Source organism: Triturus cristatus, chromosome 3_1 (assembly GCF_964204655.1).
Source record: "Triturus cristatus chromosome 3_1, aTriCri1.1, whole genome shotgun sequence".
Lineage (NCBI taxonomy): Eukaryota > Metazoa > Chordata > Amphibia > Caudata > Salamandridae > Triturus > Triturus cristatus.
Genome location: NC_140583.1, coordinates 773,774,574 through 773,799,461, shown reverse-complemented (window position 1 = coordinate 773,799,461; position 24,888 = coordinate 773,774,574). Strand labels below are relative to the sequence as shown.

General features: G+C 45.8%; 1 protein-coding gene across 1 annotated transcript in view; it reads left to right on the top strand.

Annotated features, from left to right (window-relative positions):
* B4GALNT4 (beta-1,4-N-acetyl-galactosaminyltransferase 4) overlaps window positions 1-18,821 on the top strand; it is an 841,437-nt gene extending 822,616 nt beyond the window's left edge. The window contains exon 20 of the mRNA XM_085644956.1: window positions 12,871-18,821. Within this exon, the coding sequence (XP_085501082.1) occupies window positions 12,871-12,988 (118 nt within the window). The 3' untranslated portion in view covers window positions 12,989-18,821. The remainder of the gene's footprint in view (window positions 1-12,870) is intronic.
* Window positions 18,822-24,888: the final 6,067 nt, after the last annotated feature.

Here is a 24,888-nt window from a genome sequence, read left to right as displayed (position 1 = left end):
CTCAACACTCTTCCCCCGAGAGCTTGGTAGTCCAAGCCTCATCCTCCAAGGGCGCATTCTCTTCTGCTCCCCCAGACAGGAATCCAAGAAGCTAGATCATCTTGGGAATTGCATGTTCTCTTTCTCCAGCTTGGCATCGCGGTTTTTGAATACCGCGTGCCTCTTGCACTGATTCACCAAAACCATCTGGGATACGTTTGCGCAGGTGCTGCCTCAGGGCCTATAGGAGACCCGGTCCATTCTCTCCCAGGCAGTGGAGGATGGGAGAGACACAGCCAAATTCACAATAAGTGGTGGACTGGATACCACCGACTCACTAGGCAGAACGATTGCCATGTCGATAGTCCTATGGCGCTACGCCTGGTTGAGGACGTCTGGTTTTTCAGGGTATGTCCAGTCAACTTTGCTGGACATGCACTTTGATGGCCATAGTCTATTTGGCGACGAAGCAGACTCAGCGCTGGAGCGCTTTGAGAATTCTCAAGCTACTGCCAGATCCTACGGCCTCACAGCGTCGTCCTGTCCACCTCAGTCTGCTTTTCACCCCTTTTGCGGCTACGGAAGGGGCACCACACCACGTCCAGCCCAGTCCAGCCAGAGGTTCATGCTAGCTCCCCAGCCTCTGCGTGTCCGCGGACGTGGGACCCAGCGACGCCTGTCTCGGAGCCAGCGGGCGGGTCAGTCAACCTCCTCCCTCCTGCAGCAGCCTCCAAACCTTCCTAGTCCGACTTTTCAGGGCCACCAAAGGCCAGTGGGCAGCAGGATTCACCATCACCTCCCCCACTGGCAAAATATCACATCGGACAGGTGGGTTTTGCAGATAGTTTGAAGTGGCTACTCCCACCCCTTAGAGACTACCCCTCTCTCCATGCCACCGTCTCTTGCTTTCATGTCGGAGGATCATTTGGCGCTTCTCAGCTCTGTTGGCCAAGGAAGCTATCTATAGGGTTCCTACGCCCTAGGTAATTGTTGCTACTCCTGCTACTTTCTGTTGCCCAAGAAGGACAAAGGCTTGTGTCCTATCCTAGACCGGAAGGAGAAGTTCAAAATGCTAACCTTGGCTTAGGTCCTGTCTGCCCTTGACAGACCCTCCAGGATTTCGCGGCTTGCCGCGAAATCGGCACTTTTGTAAAAATGCCGCGATTTTTACAAAAGTGCCTGCGAAATCGGCACTTTTGTAAAAATGCCGCAATTTTTACAAAAGTTCCTGCGAAATCGGCAATGTACAACTCCTGAACCTTAGACTAAGATCCAGAGTTCAATGACAAAAGAGTAAATAAAGTCAACTAGATTAAGTGAAAGGTAAGTAAATGCTAATAGCATATGAGGTTAGAGAGAAGCAAAGTGTACATTGTCACCTGCACGTGGAACGTGATATTTGGACATTAGTGAAAAAACAAAGCTGTGTCCAAGTGTTAGAAAAGAAGACTGTGTGCTTTATTTAGAAATTCCAATTAGCACAATCAACATCAACAGCAGGACATGAAGCTTGTCATGCTTATAGAATCACTTCTGCATGTTCAGAGAACAGACTCAAAAGTGGATTGTAACTGGGCACGAGAAAAAATCTTGAAAATAGAGATTATGAGTAAGAAGTTGTATGAAGATACTACACATCTTTTCCATGCAGCCTTTATCTTTCGTGGTAAGTATATTAAGTTACGTGTATGAGAGAGAGAGAGAGATAGATAGATAGATAGCGAGGAGAGAAAGCGCAAGAGAGGGAGCGAGAGAGCGAGCAAGAGAGAGAGAGAGAGCGAGAGAGAGAGAGTGTGTGTATGGAGCAAAAGAGAGAGAGGGTGTCTGTGTGTGGAGCGAGAGTGTGTGTGTAGAGAGAGAGAGTGTGTGTGCGTGGAGCGAGAGATTGTGTGTAGAGAGAGAGAGTGTGTGTGTGTGTGTGTGTGGAGTGTGTGTGTGTAACCTGCATGTAGCATGTGTGTGTGCTTATCTTTACCAATACTCACATTCGTGGTAAAGGCACAAATACCTGCACGACAAAGGCTGTCGTAGTAAAGGCATCATTGTAAAGGCTGTTTCTGCGAGGGCACGGGAAGAGCAGGCACTTAGAACATTTAAGGTGGGAAAAGAAACGAAAGAAAACAATGCTTTTTAATGACAAATTTGCAATCCTAAATAGAGTTTCGATCCATGAGTCATGAGTCACAGCCACTCAAAAGGCTATAAATAAAAACAAAAAACTTGAAGGGAATGTGAATCGTGATCCAGAATGACTTGTGAGTACAAAAAAAATAACAACATAAAAACAGAAAAAAAAGAAGCAAAGGGGTGGATACAAAATAAAAGGCAACGTTTAAAACAAATGCTGTCTTTGAAAAGAGTTATTGGGTATATGTATGCTCTAAGAGGATCAAGGAAGTAGGTATTTGACACAGTTTTGCATGTTGGCTAAGAATATGGCAATACCAAGATGAGTAAGGTGCACATCGCCTTTACAGAAGCCACTTGGCATGTCGGAAATACTGTTGTAATGGTAGAGAGATGACACACCATGGTCGCAGAAGAATGCTGAAACAAGGTTGTTTACATTCTTCCTGGCTTTTCTGAATTGAGGACATTACTTGGTAGTTCAAATACATTTTTGTCTCTGACTAATATAATGTTAGCAACACAAATTGTAATTAAAAGGAAAATAGACATGATTTATCTAAAGGTGCCTTTCATACTAATACCAAAACTTTGCCCACCAAAGCTAACCAGGAGAAAATTAGTTGGCTGACAATTGAACATGCTTTCCAACATTTGGTGAGCATCGCACCGCTTCTTCAACCCAAATAATGGCAACATCAGAAAACTCCAATGACATGCCAATACCATTGTATTTAGCAAAAAACATGAAGCCGGTAGATCCAACTATCAACTAACACCCAAGACAAGCTCTTCTTGCAAGATGCGCCCCCACACTGCACATCTTCAGGAAGACCCTCAAGACCTGGCTCTTCGACTTACTGGAGATGCTTCACCCCCTCCCCCAACACCTTGAGACCCTCACGGTTGAGTGGCATGCGGCGGGCCCTGAGGAGCATATATTTTTTTCTAAACAAATGTTGGGCCCGCAACATGCCCGGTGTGCGGCGGGCCCAGGTGGCATTCTTTTTGGGCCCGCCGCACACTGGGCACGCGGCGGGGCCTCAGGGGCATATTTTTGTTTTTAAACACATATATGTAGCCTTTAAGCCAAACAAAGTGTCTACATTGTAAATACACCAAATATACATAGCTTTAGCTTGTTAAATACTTTAAAAAACGAAGATATCTGTGTTTGTTGTAGGAAAAACTGCAAACTAAAATGCCGCAAAATTGCCGCCAAATTTCCCTATTTGTGCCGCTAAATTTCCCTATTTGTGCCGCTAAATTTCCATATTTGTGCCGCTAAATTTGCTAATCCATGACGCCTATTTTCATATCCCCGTCCTGCCAGGTCACAGACGCAACCTGCGGTTCACGGTAGGCCACAAACATTTTCAGTTCACCGTGCTCCCCGTTGGCCTTACCAGTGCCCCTCGGTTGTTCACGAAAGTGATGCTGGTGGTTGCAGCTCTTCTGCGCAGATTAGGGGTTCCAGTCTTCTCCTATCTCAACGAATGGCTGTTAAAGGCGGGCTCACCCCAGGCTGTCGTCTCCCACCTCCAGACTACGGCGGACTGCCTGCATTCGCTGGGGTTCACTATCAACGCGCCGAAGTCACACCTGACTCCCTCTCAGACGCTCCCTTTCATCTGAGCTGTTCTGGACACTGGACAATTTTTAGGCCTATACTCCCGAACAGCGAGTCTGGGATATTCGGGCTATAATACCAATGTTTTAGCCTCTATCCCTGATTTCGGCGAGAATGACCCTGAGGTTGCTGGGCCTCATGGCCTCCTGCATCCTGCTGCTATATCATACCAGATAGCATATGCGGGCTCTGCAGTGGAACCTGAAGTTCCAGTGGGCGCAGCATCAGGGGAATTTTTCCAACTACATCCAGATCTCTGAGGGAACTGTGCAACAAATGTAGTGGTGGCTAGCAAACCAAGCTTGGGTCAGAGGCATATCCCTCACCCTTCCTCAACCAGATGCCACAGTGGTGTCAGATGCGTCACTCCTGGGATGGCGTCGCCCATCTGGGAGAGGTGAAGATCAGAGGCGTATGGTCTCCGGCAGAGTCCGGGCGCCATATCAACCTTCTGGAGCTCCGGGCGATCCGCCTGGCACTGAAGGCATTCCTTCCTCTCTAAAGGGGAAGGTGGTGCAGGTGTTCACGGACAACATCACCACCATGTGGTGCTGCAACAAACAGGGCTCGGTGGGGTCGTGGACCCGATGTCAAGAGGCTCTTTGTCTATGCACATGGCTGGAACATCAGAGCATGACCCTGATGGTTAAACACCTGGCAGGTTCTCTGAACGCCAGTGCGGACAAACTCAGCTTCCGGTGCCTGGTAGATCACTAATGGTGTCTTCACTCAGAGGTAGTGCAAGGTCTCTTTCAGCTGTGGGGAGAGCCTTGGTTAGATCTGTTTGCCTCCGAAGAGAACGCTCAATGTCAGCAATTCTGCGCGTTGGAGTCTCCAAGGTGGCACTTGCTTGGCAATGCTTTTCGTCGAGAGTTGACATGCGGCCTACTGTACACCTTTCCGCCTGTACCACTCTTGCCCAGAGTGCTGAAAAAGATCAAGTGCGGCCGGGCTCAAGTTATTCTTGCAGTTTGGGCTGCTCATGAAGAGTCTGGTACCCAGAGCTCCTTAGCGTGGCCATCGATTCTCCACTCAGACTGCCTCTTCAGGAGGATCTTCTGTCACTGCAGCAGAAGAGGGTTCTTCACCCAAACCTGTCCATCCTCCCCTTCCTTGCATGGAGATTGAGTGGTGACAGTTGACAGATTTTGACCTTCCACCTGAAGTCTGTAATGTCATCTTGGCAGCCAGGCGTCCCTCCACTAAAATAGTATCAGGAATACATTTGTGGCATAGTGCACAGCAAAGATTGTGGATACCCTTTCTGTCCCTCTTTCAGAGGTTCTTTTGTATATACTTTTTTTGGCCCAGCAGGGATCTGCCCTGGGCACTCTTAAAGGCTATCTTGCGGCCATCTCTGCTTTCCTCGGCTACCAGATCAGCCATCTTTGTTCAAGTCCCCTATTGTAAATAGATTCTTTAAGGGCATTACTCATCTCTTTCCTCCATCTCCTTTCGTAATGCCCCTGTGGGACTTGAACCTTGTCTTACCTTATCTTAACTTATCTTATGTGCACTCCCTTTGAGCATCTTCACAACTGTCCTCTCGGGCTCATCACTCTGAAGACAGCTTTCCTTGTTGCCATCACATCTGCTCTCAGGGTGAGTGAGCTTCAAGCTCTTTCTTATAAGCCCCCTTTCTTCTCTGTGCATCCGACAAAGTGGTGCTTTTCACATTGGACAAACCATTACTTTGCCCACCTTTTTCCCACCTCCACACTCTTCCAAGGTGGGGGAGAGACTCTACCGCCCGGACCCTAAAAGTGCGCTGTCCTTCTACCTTGGGTGGTGTAGTGGGCAAAAGAACGATGGATGTAACCCTGATCTCTTGACTGGGGGAGAATGTATGCATTGTCAGCATTCCGTCCATCATTTGTTTGTTGTAACGCTTTTCGCCCTAAGTGGGATGGGTATTCCCAGATGTGGGACCTGTGCTCACTACGCCACTGGAGTCAAGCTATCCTGGCTGATGACGGCTGATAGCCAGAAACCGGTCCTAGGATGCTTGATTCCGGTCCAGGGAAGACATGGCTTAGCAGTTCGGGCTGGACTGTTCCCATGAGGCACAGGGTCAAGACTGATTTGCATATGGCCATGTCTAAACTGGGGGAGTGTAGTGGGCAAAAGAACGATGGATTTAACCCAGATCTCTTGACTGGGGGAGAATGTATGCATTGTCAGCATTCCGTCCATCATTTGTTTGTTGTAACGCTTTTCGCCCTAAGTGGGATGGGTATTCCCAGACGTGGGACCCGTGCTCACTACGCCACTGGAGTCAAGCTATCCTGGCTGATGACGGCTGATAGCCAGAAACCGGTCCTCGGATGCTTGATTCCGGTCCAGGGAAGACATGGCTTGGCAGTTCGGGCTGGACTGTTCCCATGAGGCACAGGGTCAAGACTGATTTGCATATGGCCATGTCTAAACTGGGGTGGTGTAGTGGGCAAAAGAACGATGGATTTAACCCAGATCTCTTGACTGGGGGAGAATGTATGCATTGTCAGCATTCCGTCCATCATTTGTTTGTTGTAACGTCCTTCTACCTTGAGCGCACGAAAAATTGCCAGGTGGATGATCAACTCTTCGTTGGCTATGTAGGTGCCAAGAAAGGTCGGGCTGTTCAAAACTGTAGCATCTCTAGATGGGTTGTCCTTTGTATTGAAATCTGTTACGCTTTGGGGAAAAAGGAACCTCTAGTGGAGCTCTGAGCTCACTCCACCAGAGCCACGGCTGCCACCACTGCTCTTGCGCGTGGAGTTCCACTCCTTGACATCTGTCAGTCAGCCATGTGGGCATCCTTGCACACATTCACCAGACATTACTGCCTGGACATCCAAGTCAGGAGGGACAGCTATTTTGCCTGTTCTGTGCTCCAGGACTTTCTGGTGTGATCTTGGTTCCCAGACTTTCCTCCGGGGTTGGTATTGCTGATGTATTTATTCTAAGGTAAGGAATCTATAACTAAATGTCTCTGTCAGATGAACAAGTTACTTACCTTTGGAAACGATGTATCTATAAGAGACATAGGTTAGTTATAGATTCCTTACCGCCCCACCCACCCTCCCCGCTCTGCGAACTGACTTCTAGGAACAGGGACTCCCTTGTAGGGTCTGAGTTTTAGCGCATCATTTGTCAGTACCTTACATGGCTCTGTGCTTCTGGCGTGGAAAGTCTTGTCAGAACTGACGTCAGCACACAGGGGCGGCGTCTAAATAGGCATCGCGACCTCATCCCGGCGAACACGCCAACCGACGCCACATACCGACGCGCAGGGGTACTGCTAAGAAGAAATTAATCTCTGGATCCAGTCTGACGCCTGAGGGTAATTCTAAGGTTAGGAATCTATAACTAACCTATGTCTTTTACAGATACATCGTTACCAAAGGTAAGTAACTTGGTCAATAAAGCACTCCAAAGTGTCCAAAGATAATATATATGCCATGTTGAAAATTCACACAGCGCAGAATTATAAAAATGAACGTAGAAATCAGATATAAAATAATAAAGAATCTTATTTGTCAAGGGAGAAGTTACAACGTCTTGCCAAGAATGGAATGGTAGATGGCTGCCATGTGCCGTAGGATGTAGTCTGCCATCTTGTAGCATGTATCAAAAGTATTGTTCCATGTTAACTTTCCACTCTAAGCATTGTCTGAATATATATAGATTTGTTTGTCGCCCCTTCTTAGATAATAAAGCGTTCAAAAAGGTCCCAAAATCAATAATAAATAGGGGTCTCTAACTGGCATATTGATATGTGCATGACGCGGAAATGTAAAAATAAGATTAAGTAAGTAATAAATAGTAAAGAGTCTTTTGTGCCCAGGAGGAGAGTAACTCGTCTTCTCATGTAAGTAATGATAATTACGTTCATGGTGACCTAACGTAGGCACAGGAATATCTGCAATATGAATTTGACATTATGAGTATGCAAACCACATAATATGGTAATGGTAGGGAAAGGTAGGCCATAAAGGCCCTCTAGTTAAAACACCTGAGTGGTGAATGGTGATATAGTTGATGCATTAGATTAAAGAATCATGAAAGGGTGAGAGCGATATACGGAAGGAATAGAAGAAGAAAATACTATTTTTTGATAGTGCAGTGAGAACGGAGGAGAATAACGTCCCTTGGTAAAAATTAAATTCCCTTGTGTTAACTAAGAGGTCATTATTTCAAAAAGTGTTTCTGGGTATCAAAGCACAAGGTGGCAAAACTTTTTTATACATAGTAGTAGGTCAAGATATGGCGTCTGGTGGTTCCTCTTAAGAAGCGATGTAACTCATCATGAGTGTTTTGGCTACTCTCTTATACTGCATAAGTGGCATATCCATGCAGCCTCCTTGCGTCGTAGGGCCAATTCTCGGTTTCCATCCCCTAGGTCAGGTGGGATGTGATCAATCCCAAGGAACTATATTTTTCTGTTGTCATTATGCTGTTCTCCCATGTGATAAGTTATTGGGTACCTCGTCATTATTTCTTATAGCACGTGTATGTTCCTGTATGAGCAGGTTTAGCTGTCTGATCGTACTTCCTACATAGATTTTATTGCATCTACATCCAATATTATACACAACAATCTTGGTTTTACAATTTATATAGTGTCTGATATCCTATTCCTGACTCGTATTGTAGCTGAAGCATTTGGTTTTGTTCTTGCCGAAGGGGCACATGTTGCATTCAGTACACTTATAGTACCCATGTACTATAGGGGGTTACCATGTTTTCTTTTTGATGGTCGTAACATGGCTTGGACACAGCCAGTTTTGTAAGGTTTTACCTCTCCGGTAAATGACAGTCGCCATTTTGGTTATGTTGTCTTTAAGTCCAGGAATCTCTGTCAGTAATCCCCAATGTTTTCTTAAGATAGCATACAATTTGTCACTTTGTGTAGTCTACTGTGTGACAAAGGTGAGATAATTTTGCGTCTCCTTTTTTAATTCATCTTACTTTTCTTTCTCTTACTGCAAAGTGAGAGAAGTTTGTAAACAATAATCTCCATGTTAAAAAAAGCAGCAATTTGTCAGAAAACATAGCCTGCCATTTGACCTCTGTTTTTGTAGTACAGCAAATGTGACCAGATAGGAACAGAATGTAAATGAATATTTATTGCGTGGACTTTCTCGACCTGCGAAAAAATGCTCCTGAACCACAGATTGGAAAACGCTGATCTAAATGAAACGTGGTTAGAGTATGTTCCCTTGATATCACATCTAAACTAGGCTGTTTTCCCCACTACTTACAAATCCAGGTTCTTACAGTGGGTATTTCTACCCAAGTACCTTTAAGTGCTATATCAAACAATGCACTTTATTGGGGACCTTATAGATAGAAGCATTGGTGAAGACTTTTTTATCCTTGATTAGACTTCTGGTTCATGGAGAAATGATTGAGCGTAGATACTCCATGCTCTCTACTAGCAATAGCGAGTCAAAAGGGGCCGTGAGCCTGAATGCGTCTTGTGCCCAAATGGGTCCCCTGGCCTGGCTTCCATTGATATCCAGTTGGTTTAATGTCATCCCCTTTTGGGATCAAGGAACAAACGTTCTCAGTTCTGCTGCATAACTTCACCAAAATTCCCCCAAATCGGGTGTGAAATATCATTCAATGAATGCACCTCAACACAAGGGGTCATTTTATCCATGCATCGCTCTTTTCTCATTCCAAACTACTCTGCAGCTGTATGCCTAAAAATCAATTTCCAAAAACTAACTTCTCATTTAGATAAGTTGATGTTATCCTTTGCTTAATGTTTTTATAGTGTTGTGGTTTTAAATTAACTTGATATATTGAAATTTAGCAATAAAACACTTTTGTTGGTGATCAAACTACTGAGGACATGAAAACGTTTATTGCTTTGTTATCCAGAAAATACCATCATGAGATGATGCCTTTCTCTGGCACAAACATACATACACACAAAGACATCACACACACAAAGACATCACACACACAAGGACCAGTTGACCATCACCATTTGGGTTATTTAGAGCTGTTCGGAAATGGGACATCCACTGAAAATTGTCAGAAGTCCATCCATTCAACTCTCCGTTCCCTGTCTCATTTAGAGCTGGGCAAAGTACTCAACATTATGATTTTCATAGATTAATGTTTCAATTATTCCTCGACATTAAGCTGGGTCAATGTTTAAACAGCAGTTCATATAAATATTAAATCAACATTGCTTTAGCTATATACTATATGAGATTTATCCACAATATTGTGTAACACAATGGTCACCCTGTAAACTGGAGACACACAGAGCTCAACTCCCCTCAGAAACTTCACTGCTCAGATTGTCTCCTGCATGTCAAGAGTAAACAATGTTGGAGCCTCAGGAAAAAGGAGGAGGGCTCTTTTGCACACACACGGATCTATGTAAAATACCAGTGCTTGAGACCTCCATGTGGTTAAGTAGCTTTTCTCCAGTAATTCATAGATTCACAAGTTTGAATTAATACTAACAAAGAAGTACCAAAGAAACAATTGTAAAAGTTAGGACTGAGGCTCATCATAGGCGAACAGGTTTTGAAGCATCACCTGCCCCACTGTATATTCTGCTTAGGACTGTATATCAAAGCAGCAATGCCTGGTGAAGGGATATGTTCTCAGAATAGCCACTCTGCAGATATCTTTCAAGACTACTGCATCGAAAGCAGTGGTTATTGCTGTCATGCCTTGGATAGAGTGAGATCTCATCTCAAGAAATAATGGTCAGCCCCTCTCTACATGAGATGAGTTATGCAGGAATTAATATGTCTTACCAATCCTTACTTTGAGAGGGGCTTGCCTGTGTTTTTAACTAGGACAAATGTTGTAAAGAGCTGTTGTTCAGACTAGGGGTGGGCGGAATTTGCGTAAGCGCGTTACGCAAATCTCCGCGAAACGGTAAAAAATCTCCGCGAACGCGCAGAAATTCCGCGAACACGCAAATCCTGCAGTTTGCAAAATCTCGGGATTTGCGACTGTAAGGGCGCTTTTTACTAGTTACTAAACCCATTTGGTTATAAAAGGACATGGGAAAGGGGTTTTGCGATTCCTTCCATTTTATAATTAGGAGGGGATATTAAAGAGGCATGTTGTGAGGAAGTGGGGCTGCACAGCAGATCGCCAATACCCATCCTAAACCTTCCTCCCTAAAATACTCTGGGATAAAATATGAACCTGTTCCCAAGTATATAACCAAAGGGAGAAAGAGTGGTAAGGGAGGACAGCAGAAGATGCGGACAGTAGCTGACAAGAGCAAGAGTCTCAGGTTCACAGCTGAAGAGGTGTGGCAGATCAGGTGACCAAGGAATTTTTTCAAAAGGCACAAATAGGTATGCTTTACAGGCCGTCGTGCTGCAAAACATATCATGCCATCAGAGTAGATCTTTAAGGGACCACTACCCCAACTCATATTAAATAAACAGTCCTTTGAGGTCTTACCTGCGTCTTCATAGGTACTGCCACTGTGCGAACTGGTGCAAAAGTGAGAACCTAAAACATACAAGAAGTTGCCAGGCAGACTGTCTCGTGCTTTACCGTGCCTTTATAAACCTGGAATCGGCCCTGTTCTAATTTCTCCTTGAACTTTGTGTCTCCTGTGTTCTCCCCCTGTACTATGACCCATCCTCCACAGGCCTGTTCTAGTCCTTCTCCATAGACTTGTTGCTGTTCAGTTTTTCCTTCTTGCTGCTCGTTACTGATTACTCTTTTCTCTGCCTTTCGGAAAAATGCAGATGAATATGTTGAGACGAAACATTAACTCTTACAGGTGCGCAACAATGCTTTGCTACTGCATTTGCGGTCCTAACCATTATTTATTAACAACACTCTAGTAGAGGTGGTATCCGAATCACAAAGGGGAAGCTTTGGGAATCGTGTTGGTTTGCCTGGGATGATGGAGCTGACAGTGGTCCCAGGGCACCACCGAAGGATCATAGCACGCTCCCTTAATGTCTTCCCAATGGGAAACGTTGGAAACTTTTTTTAAGCAGCCCATGTTCGCTTAATGAACATGGGCTACTTTAAAAAAGGGCATTTTCCAGTTTGCAAATGCGAATGAAGGGATGGAAGAATGGTGTCCCATGTAGGCCACCAACCCTGCGATCCCTTGTGAATGGACATTTTTCTGCACTAACTCTCAGTACACAACATTGCAAAACGACAAGCAGGTTGCAAAACGTCAGCGCACAATTTGCACCCTCTATTTCGTCCGTCTATTCATACCTCAGGACCCTGGTGACTTCTCTGTGACCACCACACTCCGCACCAGGGCTAACCAGTGTGTTAGTTTCACTTTTGAATAATGACGAAAGTACATTCTTCTGCATTGGTGGCCAATGTGCGCTGTTATATGATAGGCCCAAATATATCAGATTGTACACATAGCTGTACCCTGATCAGTGTATAGGTTCAAAATGGCAAATACACAGGATGCCAATTCCAGAAATGAATTCTTGGACGCTGCAAATATATATACAGCACTAAGATTTTTAGGATTTTATTAGCTCTTGGCTACAGTTAGCTTTTGCTGTTTGTTGGAGACTCATTGTCTGTAATGTATTACATATGCTTAGAGACGGTTTGGGGTTTGCCATTGCTAATGATTGAAAGGCTTTGTTGGCTATCTTGTTTTTGTAACTCGGCTACAAGTGCTCCTGATTCAATGGCCTGTTCTATTGTTTGTCCCACCCAAAAACGTTTTGGTCTCATAATGTTTTAATTGGATGCTGTATTCTTCGTTTGATTGGATGTTCTCCTTTTTCATTGAAAGTGAGTTGTTGGATATCAGACATTAATGACTATACTTGCTTCTCTATTTTAGCAAGCGACCTTTTGGATTAAAGCAGCTGATTGACCACTATCAGTCCAGGTTAAACATTGCTAAAAGACATTCACACTGACAACACTCTTGCATTCCCGAGGCCAATTGGCTTTGCCAATGCTTGTTTCACTGCTGCATTGATATCCGACCTAAGAACTGCACCAGAGCAGCAGAACCATTGGGTGTGGAATGCAGCAATACACCATCTTTTTGCGTGCTGATGTGTTTCGGTATTTTGCAGTGACTAGTTACAATGTGCTGCTATTTTCACAATTCTGTCAGTAACAGAGTGAGACTGATGTTACCTTTTTGCCCTTTTTTCTAGGGTTCTTCAGAGTGGACTGGAAGTGGAACGACTTCGTCTCAGGAACTTTTACCATTACTATCATTCCAAGAGGGGCATGTGGAACACTCGGAACAAGAAAGCAACACCTAAAGCGTAAGGTGCTTAGGAGTCGGTGACAACAGCTGTCGGAGTGGACCCTGCTGCACATGTCCAGGACGGGCACCACCGGGATCTGAGCAAGCCTTGTGTGCCCATGACCAGTTCAGTGGCCACAGCTGTTGGAGGTGGCAGGAAGCTTACCAGGCAGTTCAGGGATTACAGCTGTCTGAGCTGCTCTCATGTACCCACTACCATTTCTGAGAATGTAGTTGCTGGAGTTGCCATCAGGTGCTCAGTACCAGTGCAGTCTAAACTGGCCACTCGTGCCCAAGACCCATGTGATACACTGCATCTGTCTGACCTGCTCAGAAGCCTGAGAACGTTTTGGTGGTTGTAGTCGTACGAGCTGGAAGAGGTGTAAACGGGGTTATAAAGTGACCACAACGGCCCGAGCTGGCCAGACATTCACATTTACAGGAGTGAGTATTTTCATAGCGTGGAAAGGACTCTCTCTGCACCATGGGCACCCACCCCAAGTGCAAGAAATAATGGATATTTCTATTCTGCTGTAGCAGCTTCGTAGAGGACTGTTTAGAACCAAAACAGGGAGACGTGATTTTTACATGGACACTGTTCCTATTTTCTGCTTTTTTGTATGGTTTCCTGTAGACAAGGGACCTGCAAATATCACTGTCTCTCGTGCTGTAGAGGCAACCTCTCCATTTTAATTACTTGAAATGCCGGGATCACAGCTGCCACTCTTCTGAGATTCATGCAGTCAGTCAAATTTGGAAGAGGTGACCTGGAATTGAAATATTTCCCTCTCCCACCAAAGGGTTTAAATGTTTTAGCTGAAATGTAGGCCTATGGCAGGGGTGCATTCTCTAGGGATTCTAAGCTGATGTTTGGTGCTCATCCTAGCTAAATAGCTTCTTTCTGTGTTGCTTTTAAGTTTAGCTGTGAGGCAGACCTCTGCCACAGGAACCTTCATTCCTGAACTCAAGTCTATCGTTAATTAGAAAATGGATGAAGAGATAGCTCTTTGGTGGGGGAATTGGATGGAAAATGTCAACTGCTCCAGTAGATCTGGCCTTAAAAGACTGGTGGTGGGCCTATATAAAGCATAGGAAGTCTAGGCCTTCAACAGCATAAAATCTATATAAAAACAGACACCTCTGTTATGAAGCAACACATGTGTAAACAGTATACATTTGAATGTACAAGATGCATGAAGCATGACATTTAATTATGACAGTTCCATACATATGTATTTACATTGACAGTGATGGAGCACCTAATATAATCTGTAATCTCAAGCTAGAATGCATTTAATTACAGCAACACACGTTTATACTGTTATTCAGCATTAAGTAGGCCCTGTGACCCATCACTGGCGTGACAGAGTTTCGAGAAGTGGTTTAATTTCATCCACAAAACTGCTATATAAGCTCTAGTGCATGAGAAGTAAAATAATGTTTTCTTGTGCCGGAACAACTGATCAAAGAGCAGCAGGTGGCTGTTATTTTTTGGGGTACCAAAATGGGAGTGTAAATTCATATCATTTTTCAAATCATAACCTTTTTTCCCCCAGTGTTTCAGCGGTCATTGCCAAGGGTAATGGTTTGCAAGTAGGTTGCAGTCTGTTTCTCCTTTATACTGTCCTTTATCACTTTGGGAGATGGTGATCTTGTTTGTTTCAAACCAAATTGCTTAATATCTGGTGAGAAAGGTTTGGATGTATACGGGGCGTGACATCTGTTGCCTTAGTTCAATCTTTCATGTGCCATCTCATATGTAGTAAAAAGTATCCTCATTTTCATCTTGTGTTAGCTGTGGAACACTATTTTCTTGTGGTTTGATTGCCCTTAAAATTGGATTTGTTCCAGAAATAAGTTGTGCTTGTGCACCTGCCAGTTGGCACTACCATCGTATTGTCTTCCGCTTGCGCTGCACTACAAAAGATCTCCCACACAGGCTATATCCAAACCACTCTCATCAGACCTTCGTCCTGAGGAGAACTCTAAATAATTGAAAGATGTGTCAACTATCTCCCCAAGGGATAGTGAACGATATAATTGAGAAACAGACTTGAAACAAATTGAAACCCTTAACCTTTACATTGGCATTGAAACAGTGGGATACATGGATTGTTTTAAAAAGTGATATGTATTAACACTCCCCCTGTGGATGCACTTAAACCACTTTTCTAAACTCTTGCAGCATGGTTTTTTATGATGGGTCACAGACCCTATTGATTGTTAAATAACAGTATGACCTTGTGTCTTATTGTTGTAATCAAATGATTGTATTGAATTAAAAGAAATTGATGCATTGTTTCATGCATCTTGTACATTGAGATTGCACCTACGGCCCTGTGTTTATCTATTGCAGAAGTAGCTCTTTTTATATAGATTTTATCCAGTAGATGTGGTGGCTACCGATAACATTCCAAAATTATATAGATTTTAAGCACACCTAATAGGAGAAGCATGGGGAGGTTGGTTGTGTGTGTGTGGGTGTGTGTGTGTGTGCGTGTGAAGAGCTTATTTGACAAGTTAAGTTAAAATATTAAAATGTTTCCTCTCCATATATTTTCAGCATTCTATGTATCTGCACCCTACCTAATGCCAACATTTGATCTTTACATGCTACATCAATATAATTTTACATATGCTTCATTTATTCCTACAACACGCCTCTTGGTTAGATTATTTCAGTATTCAATGTTTATTTGAATGCCCCTAATAAGTCTAATTTAGTAATTGTTCGTGGAAACTTTACCTAGACAGATAGAATCTTATTTGCTTTTTTGTGAATGAAGTGCTTTATCCAATTAATAATAGTGGATATTTAATTGAGGTTAGGGAAAATGCCATAGAAACCTATGTCCTAATGGATGGACGTAACAAACCAATATTACATTGGTCCTGCTACCTCCGTGGTAACTGAGCATTTATAGTTTGATTTGTGGGGTTTTCTGCAAGGCTTCCTCTATAAATGGGGTTTTAATTCTCCCATTCTCATTTTAAGGAATTCTCTTCTAATTGATGAACATTCTGTATCTTTCAAATACCGCCAGCAGATATTGTTGCAGCATCTTCCAGGATTGTACTATGTGTTTTAGCCAAGATCTGCGGTGTCATAATGTCTATATTAGGGTGTACTTCAGAGCAGCTTTTAATATATGCAGGGCCATGATGTCTTTGATAACTTTAAGTTCAATCTAGCCCACAACAGTTTTCTATCAGTATATATGATCTCTTATGCTGGGCCTCTAGTTTTTGTTGGACTGAAGAACTATGTGCCATTTACGGCTGATGCTCTATGAATGCCAGATATTTGTAGGAGCTAGAGGTTATCCCATTACAGGTAAACAGGTTTTGTGCTTCATCCCTTTGTCAGCATTTGCCCTTGGTAGATTTCAGGTTAATATTAACATCATTTAATTCAGTGTGTTTCACAAGAAGTTGCACAGCTCACCCAAATTTAAATGGCGTATGATCTCTGGTGATAGTTCATCTCTTAAAAACACTTGTTCAGCTTAAACCTACAAAGATAGCGCCCATCATCAGCCATAAAATGCTTAACATTCAACCTTACCTTCATAAAGGTAGACCCTATAATTGCTGTGCCTGGAGCGCTGGGAACGGGAAAGAACTGCAGCCTCCATTTTACACAATTATTAGTGTGCTGAAGCACATACCACTGATACAGCATTAATGTCTGCTGTACCAGTCAGTAATGCTGCAATTGGACCCTCGTTTGACTTATGGGCTCGAGGTGAAGGCAAGGGCACATAAGGAAGGCAAGGCCAAAACATATGTGCCAGTATTGACCAGTCTGTAGATAATAATGGTATTAGCACAGGAATGTCTTTGCAGTATTTCCACCTCCTTATTTTACAAATCCCTCTTGTTCTGTCACCAGTTCCTCCTCTTATTAAGAATGCTTTGAATGAGCTGTTTGCTCATGGAGATTTCGTAGCAGTCCCCACTCGCTCTCAACATTTCAGGGAATGTGCGAAATAATATTATGTGAATGAACTCTGAGCAGTGATGCCTCTCTAGACATGTTTTCTACTCACAAATATTGTGCAAATATTTTGGCAAGCCCAAAACTTTTATGAAGTGCACCTCCAAATTAACTGCTTGGGGAAGACGGTCAGAAGTGTGCCTTACAGGCAATTTGTTACAATTGGAAATAAAGCACATGGACTATTATCGGATCTGTACTCTGGATGCCCAGCATTGTGTACAGTAGGTCAGCTTGTCTAGCAAATAGCTCTTGAGGTACTGTTGGCTCTCCCACTACCTACAGGTAGATCTCCTGTGTGCAGCATTGCCTACTCAAGTAGAAACATTTGCTTGGCTGAAATAATATAGTTATCCCAGAATGTACATTTTCTAGATACAGCGTGTGCATTTCCAGAACTCTTAAGCTGATATTTAGGGAAAAATGGTTGAATATCCAAAATATACATAAAGATTATATTTGAGTGATAGATCGTGCTGTGCTGAAGAGAAGTATTGCTGATATTAACGTGATGCCAGGGGCATTCTGGCTGTTATGTGTTACCCAAGCAGAAGCATTCCATATTGACAAAGCCTTTTTGCATTACTGCTCGCAACCCTGCCTGGTGAACTGAAGTGTTCACTGTGGACATTAAGGTAATCATTGAACATAAGTAGCTCTTATTACAGAAAGGGCTAGAGACCACTGCATTAGATGAAAGGAGAAAAATGGTTTGAATGTCATAAAACAATTACAATACGGAATTTCAAATGATATACCAAGGGAGTATTTTCAGTATATTAGTACTACTAGACCTAGGAGGCACAATATAAAACTTGAAGAAGGCGACTCAGGGGTGATATTTAAATTTATCTAGTCAGATAGATTGTAGTGAATGAGAAAAAAGTACTGATAAAGTAAATGTAAACTTAAGGACAAATGAAAGTATCTCTGCATTATGTCGGTAGAAAATGGGCATACTCGGTTTACCTTGTCGCCCATTCCATGAATGTTTCTAAGTATTTCTGTTTTGGGCCCTACTTTACCAGTCTTAATGAACTACCTGTTGTTCATCCGTGCTCCAAGGTACTGCCAGAGACCTATCGCTAAACAGAAGCCAAAGGTCCTGTAGGTACAGCTTTCCTGAAACCTGTATTCACAGTAGTCTGTTAACCCAGCTGCAATTGGCACAATCCTCTTGTGCACATAGGTTTCTAAGAGAGCCATCCAAACAACCAATGCTTGTACTGACACAGCCTCAACACTGCTTTTATTTTTTTAGGGGCCCAACTATCCAAAGGAAAACTCTCTTAGATCCAGCCTTACGTAGAGAAATTTCTTTGCAATGCTACAACACGGCCAATAATTCCAGAGAGTGATCCTATCGGAGGCCAAACCATTTGCAGGGACGGTTCACGACGAATCTCACTTTTCCAGACCATTGTGCCCAGAGGCCAGCCCTGTGACAACATCGTAACATTTTCCGGATTAGCAGTCATGGAGGTACTCTTATGGAATATGGCACCCCACGCTGGTTGCTGTTAGAAGATATGTCATTGGCAGTGTGATGTTAGGGTACAAGCAAGACTGGGTATGGTCTTGAATGGGGGTGGTGCACTTAGTTTGTGTTAGGTGTCTGATGAAAGTTGGCTGGATTATTTTTCTGGAGGATAGTCTGAATGCAGTGTGTTACAGGATGCATGGTTCTTTGCTCTTGGCTTCCAGTGCCAAGCCTACAAGACAACTGCTGCAATTCATCTCAAAGAATCTAGTCAAGGTGGGCAATATGCCTCTAAAACAATTTCTGTGAAATTATGATGTAGAAAGATGTTTTCAGAAAGTTTATGTATGTAATTTTTTTAAATAAAATTAAATATAAAGACGTATTGTGTTTTATTTTATACATTGTACATCTGGTGTTGTTTCCCATGGAGAAATGTGTTCTTCCTGCTGAGAATTTTTTTGTATAAAGAGCTCACTTTCTCTATAATCCCTCTAGCCCTACAATCTCTGTCAGAGACATTGGTTGATTAAAGGTGTCAGCACCACTTCAGAGGGCGCCAAGGCAAGCAGGAGATACTGGGCTCAACTGTGGGGGCTGAGGCATTTTATTCCTGATGTCCCATGGCGCGCGTCTTACTATGAGTCCTGAGCAACTTGGCCAAGTACCCCTTCAGCACTTGACTCTCAGCAGTACCATGGGTTGAGCAGTGTAAGGGTTCTTGGGGGAGGTAGATACACAGGCTCACAACTCAAATACGTTCAATAGCAGCAATAAATGATTGTCCAGTCAAATACTTGCTTTTATGAAAAAAGGAGTATTTATGTACAACCACAAAGTAAAATACAGCATACACAAACAATACATGCAGTCCCCTGAGGTCAGTGGTCTAGTGTCCAATAGGCAGATCCAGTAGTCCCACTTTCCTCTCACAAACTGTAGTGGTTATTCCCCGTTTACTGTAGGTGACATTCACGCCCCAATCATAATCAGTCTCAGGAGTCCCACTACGACTCTTCCAAAGTCAATGGTTCCAGAACTGACGCGCTGTGTGACAAAACAGGTTCCCCCAGGGCCTCCCATTTTTGCTATCAGTCTTACGTTCTCCTGTAGAAGTTGTGCTACCAGAGTTCCCGGAAAAGTTTCACTCTCTGAAGTCATGGAGGACTGCAGCTGCTGCTTGACAGGGAGTAGCACTCGTGGCTCTGCTGAAGCAGCAGCTGGCCATCCATGGCACTTCTTCTGGTGAGACGGTAAGTTCCTATAATCTTTCTCACAGGTGGAGGGTACTATTGCCTGGGTTCCAATCCTCAATTGGGGCTGGGGCACCCACAGATCACCTCTGCATCCTCTCTTCTCAAGGCTGTGGAACCAGTTAAAGTTCCTTGTTATTCACGGTGGTCCCCCCTGGCACACAGGGCCACTGTCCTTACTCCACAAACTGGCGCTAGCCCAAATTGCACAGCAAGAACTTTCTCTTCACAGAGTTCACCGCTGGCATACAGGGTCGCTGACTCGAATCTGCGCACGGACATTGACCTGACAGGTGCAACACCTGCCTCTTCACACATCGCCACTGGGATTCACATGACAGGATTCACCACTGGATCTCACTCCATCCAAGCGCTCTCCTCTTCTTCACAGGGCACACTTGACTTGGCATGCAGGCCGGCACTGGTGCTCCAGGAGCAGGTAGTCTTGGATTTTCATGAGTGATGTCCCCTCACCCAGCTGGGAGACTGGCAGAACCTAGCCCCCAGTCCTGGTCACAAGCAAAATTCTTGCAGAGCTTCCCTCCTTAATATGCAGCACAACTAGGTGTCTTATAGTCCATTTCCAGATACTAAATGGGATTTAGGGCCAGAGTTTTTGAAGTTTGTGTTGGGGTGGTTACTTCCTTTTGAAGTGCTCACTCCTCTATTATGCCCTTTCTCCGGAAATCAGTCTGTCACAGCAGAAGTAACTCCAAATCTGATAGCCCCACAACACAGGCCACGGGAGTGACCAGAGGTTTACACCTTGATGTCAGCCACAATGATATGTGCATCAAAAGGCGACCCTTGGGCCCAAGACCTACTTTTTGTGATTCTCTTATCAGCCCCATCTGCTTCCTGAGATGTGCCCAGCCCCTTTTCCACTGTTAACCCCATGAATCAAAGAGCACTCTTTGAAGTGTACTGATGAGCGGTACAAAAGGGGGTGGTGATGGACGGAGCATCAGAACCAATCAAACACTCACACCCAGTCAACAGATCTGGGTTTGATCCATCACCGTTCTTTAGCCCACTCTGCCACTCCAGTTCAGACATGGCCATATGCAAATCAGTCTGACCCTGTGCCTCATGGGAACAGTCCAGCCCGAATGGCCTACACCATTTGTCCCCCAAAGCCCTGGGACAAATAGGCTTTATCACCAAAACCTCCTGACTACCTTGATATCAAATCAGTGTAGCTTTCTGACCGTCCGTGCTTGGCTAGCCTGAGGGTTTTCCTTTGCCTGACTCATGTATCACTCCATTAACATCCAGAGGCCAATGACATAGTCTAGCACATCTTTCTGTGGTGACTCTCAGGTTCCTTCATGCCCTTCTCTGACAAAGGTGAGTGGACCCTGCACCGGTAGTCCATACAGAAATTCAAAGGGACTGAACCCTACCCCCTTCTGCAGAATCTCTCGGTAAGCTAACAAAACATGGCAAGAGAAGAACCCACTTCCTCCTGAGGTTCTCTGGCAGAGTTCCCAATATGCTCTACAGTGTTGTCTTAAACTGTTCCACCAAACCATTGGCTTGTGGGTAGTGCTGTGACGAAGTGGTATGTCACACCAGCTTGCTCCCACATCTCTCATGTAATAGGGAAAGAAACTGGTTCCCTGTTCAGAAATTAGCATTCTGGGAAATCCAACCCTAGAAAAGATCCCAAGGAGAGCTCTCCCTACCACCCGTGCAGTCATGCTCCTCAGAGGTAGGGCCTCTAGATACTTGGTGGCATGATCTACCACGGCCAAGATCTACTTGTTGCCTGACTGTGAGGGTGGTGGGGGGTTCAAATGGACCAACTGTCCATTCCCACCTGTTCAAATGGAACTCCTACAATTGGAGAAGTAATTAACAGTGCAAACAAGGAGATGTTTGACAGAGCGCTGAAACTTTTCAGACACTCACCCCCAGTCACAGATCTGGGTTGGATCCATCATTGTTCTTTAGCTCTCTTCACCACCTCAGTTCAGACTCAACTATATGCAAATCAGTCTTGACCCTGTGCCTCATGGGAACAGTCCAGCCTGAACTGCCAAACCAGGTCTTCCCTGAACCAGAAACGAGCATTCCTGGGACCGGTTTTGGGGTAACAACCGTCATCAGCCAGGCTAGCTTGAATCCAGTGGCAAAGTGAGCAAGAGACCCACATCTGGGCTTACCCTGCCAACTTAGGGCCCAACAAAGCAAACACAAGGAGATGATGGACGGAACGCTGAAACTTTTCAGACACTCGCCCCCAGTCATAGATCTGGGTTGAATCCATCATCGTTCTTTAACTCACTTCGCCACCTCAGTTCCGACCCAGCTATATGCAAATCAGTGTTGACCCTGTGCCTCATGGGAACAGTCCAGCCCGAACTACCAACCCACATCTGTAACTGGGGGTGAGTGTCTGAAAGGTTTCAGCGCTCCGTCCATCATCTCCTTTTGTTTGCTAAGTAATTAACAGTGCCATCTGAAAGAGACACGTTCGTGATAGATTCCTTACCTTAGAATATCCCCAGGCATCAGACTGGATCTGGACGTTTTCGTCAGCAGTACCCTTGCGCGTCGGTAGGCGTCGTCGTGCGGCTCCGTGTACGTTGCTGGCATCGTAGTCGCCAAGATGATGTCATCGGAGCTACTTAGACGCGCCCACGCACGCTGATGTCCGTTCTTTCTTTTTCCACGCCAGCAGCGCAGATCCGAGAGAGAGACTTGCTTCAGACTTTGTTTCAGAGACTTGCATCTCGTTTTTGTCGTGTTTCGACTTCTGGTGCAGTAGGGATGCCCGCATTTAAGTCCTGTGTGGTCTGCCATCTGAACACGTTGGTGGCGGACCCGCACGTTGTGTGTCTCTTCTGCTGGGGGCACGCCCATGGCCCCGAGACGTGCCCCGATTGTCGGGCCATGGCTCCTGTGGGGCCTCCGTTGTTGCCTGCAGACTGCCCGACCTTTCCGGGCCCGTACGCGACTCCGGAAGAGATACAGGTATTCCTGTCTGCCATGGGCTTTTTATTTGCCCCATCGGGTCCGTCCGGAGCACCTTTGGGGCCCATGGACCCTTTGGGTGGTTCTGCCCCCGTGCCGCTGTCACGCCGACCTCTGCGTCGCCTCCGGCCGGCCTCGGCGCTGCCCCCGGTGCCGGGCAAGGCGCAGTTGCCTCCAGGGCCGGTCTACGTCAAGCCTGGGTTAACAATGTGGAGGATCCAGACGGTATGGATTTCTCTCCACACCCTGGTACACTGTCCCCTTCTTCCGTGACTTCGGAAGGGGCTGGTACATTTTCAAGGAGTGTCACGTGGGGCTGCTGAGGCTCTTCACCTCGAGCTCCCTACGGTGCCTTTCAGGACCGATCTCCTGAATAAAGTGCTGCAGCCAGCGGCCTCCTTACCGGAGCCGCTACTGCCCTTTCATGTCGCACTAACAGACGCCAAACCTTACTCAGGGGCTCCTCTGGATGGGAGTGTGGCACGACGCCCGGCCCCGGGCAGCCCCTGTTTCCTCACTCACCACCCCATGCCAGAGAGCCTGGTTGTACAGGCCTGCCTCTCCAAGCGCATTCCCTTCCGCACCTCCGGTTAGGGAATCCAAGAAACTTGAGCAGTTGGGGTAAAACATCTACACCTCTGCCAGTTCGGGACTGCGGTCAGTGAATGATGCGTGCCTTTTGGGCCGATATTCCCACTCTGGGTGGGACAAGGTGGCGCAGGTGCTGCCTCAGTGTCCAGCGGAGGCTCGGACGGCGCTCTCCCAAGCTATTACCGAGGGAAGAGATGAAGCACACTTCACTATCTGTTGTGGTCTTATCTGAAAGAGACACGTTAGTGATAGATTCCTTACCTAAGAATATCCCCAGGCGTCAGACTGGATCTGGAAAGTTTTGGTCAGCAGTACCCCTGCGCGTCGGCAGGCGTCGTCGTACGGCTCCGCGTACGTCGCTAGCGTCGTATCCGCCGAGATGACATCATCGGAGCTACTTAGACGCGTCCACGCGCACTGACGTCAGTTCTTTCTTTTTCTGCGCAGCAGTGCAGATCCGAGAGAGAGCGGTACCGCTAGTTATAAAAGTTTTAAGTTGGTTTCTGACAACTTGTTTTGTCGAGTACTTGACTCCTGGTGCAGTAGGGATGCCAGGGTTTAAGTCCTGTAGGGCCTGCTGCCGAAACATGTTGGTAGCGGACCCCCATGATGTGTGTCTCTTCTGCTTGGAGCACACCCATGACCCCAAGATGTGCCCCGATTGTTGGGCCATGGCGCCAAAAGCTTTGCGGGAGCGTTCCCACAAGTTGTTGGAGGTCTGGCAATCGGTTCCCCGCCAATCGAGGTCCTTAGCCCGTGGGCGGTTGAGGGACCGGTCGCGGAGCCATCAGCATCGCTTCTTGGAATCAGGGACAGGTAAGTCTAGGTGCCATAAAAAGTTGAAGAAGTGACGTCGCTCTTCCTCTGCCCCTCACAGTTCGCGGGACGCGGTGGAGGTGGCGGGCGGTCAAACCCCCGCGGCTCTGTTGGAGCCTCCGTTGTTGCCTACCCACCCTTTCCGGGACCGCACACGACTTCGGACGAGGTGCAGACCTTCATGTCAGCCTTGCGCCATTTGTTTGCCCCGCCGGGTCCCTCCGGAGCGCCTTCGGGGCCCCGCGGATCCGTCGGAAGGGTTTGCCTCTGTGCCGCCGGCTTTGGCCTCAGCTATGCCGGCACCATACCCTGCGGCGCCGCCGGCTCCAGCCTCGGCTCGGGCTCGGCGCCAGCCCTGGATCCGGCCTCGGCGCCGGGCGTGGCACCGCCGCTGACGCCGGGCGGTGCTGAATCCGCGACTGGTATCTTACCCTCCCATTTCTTGGAGGGGAGATTATCCCATTTCCCAGGGCACCTTGTCCTCACCGGTCTCTTCAACAACCGGTGGACGAAGGGGAGTACTGGGAGGGGTCTAAGGACCCTCTTGCAGCTCAATGCGAGGATGAGCCTGAATGGGAAGGCGATGTGGAGGGTCCAGTAGATCTGGATTTCTTGCCACACCCTGGTACTCTGTCCCCTTCTTCCGTGGCCACGGAGGAGGTTGGGACTTTTTCAGTGGTGTTGTGTAGAGCGGCTGAGGCTCTTTGTGAGAAGTCGGCCTGATATGTAGTGCTCACTATTCTAGTGATCACTGTGTATCATTCCAAACAACCCTTATTGATGATTGGTTGTAAGTCAACCTTTTAGACC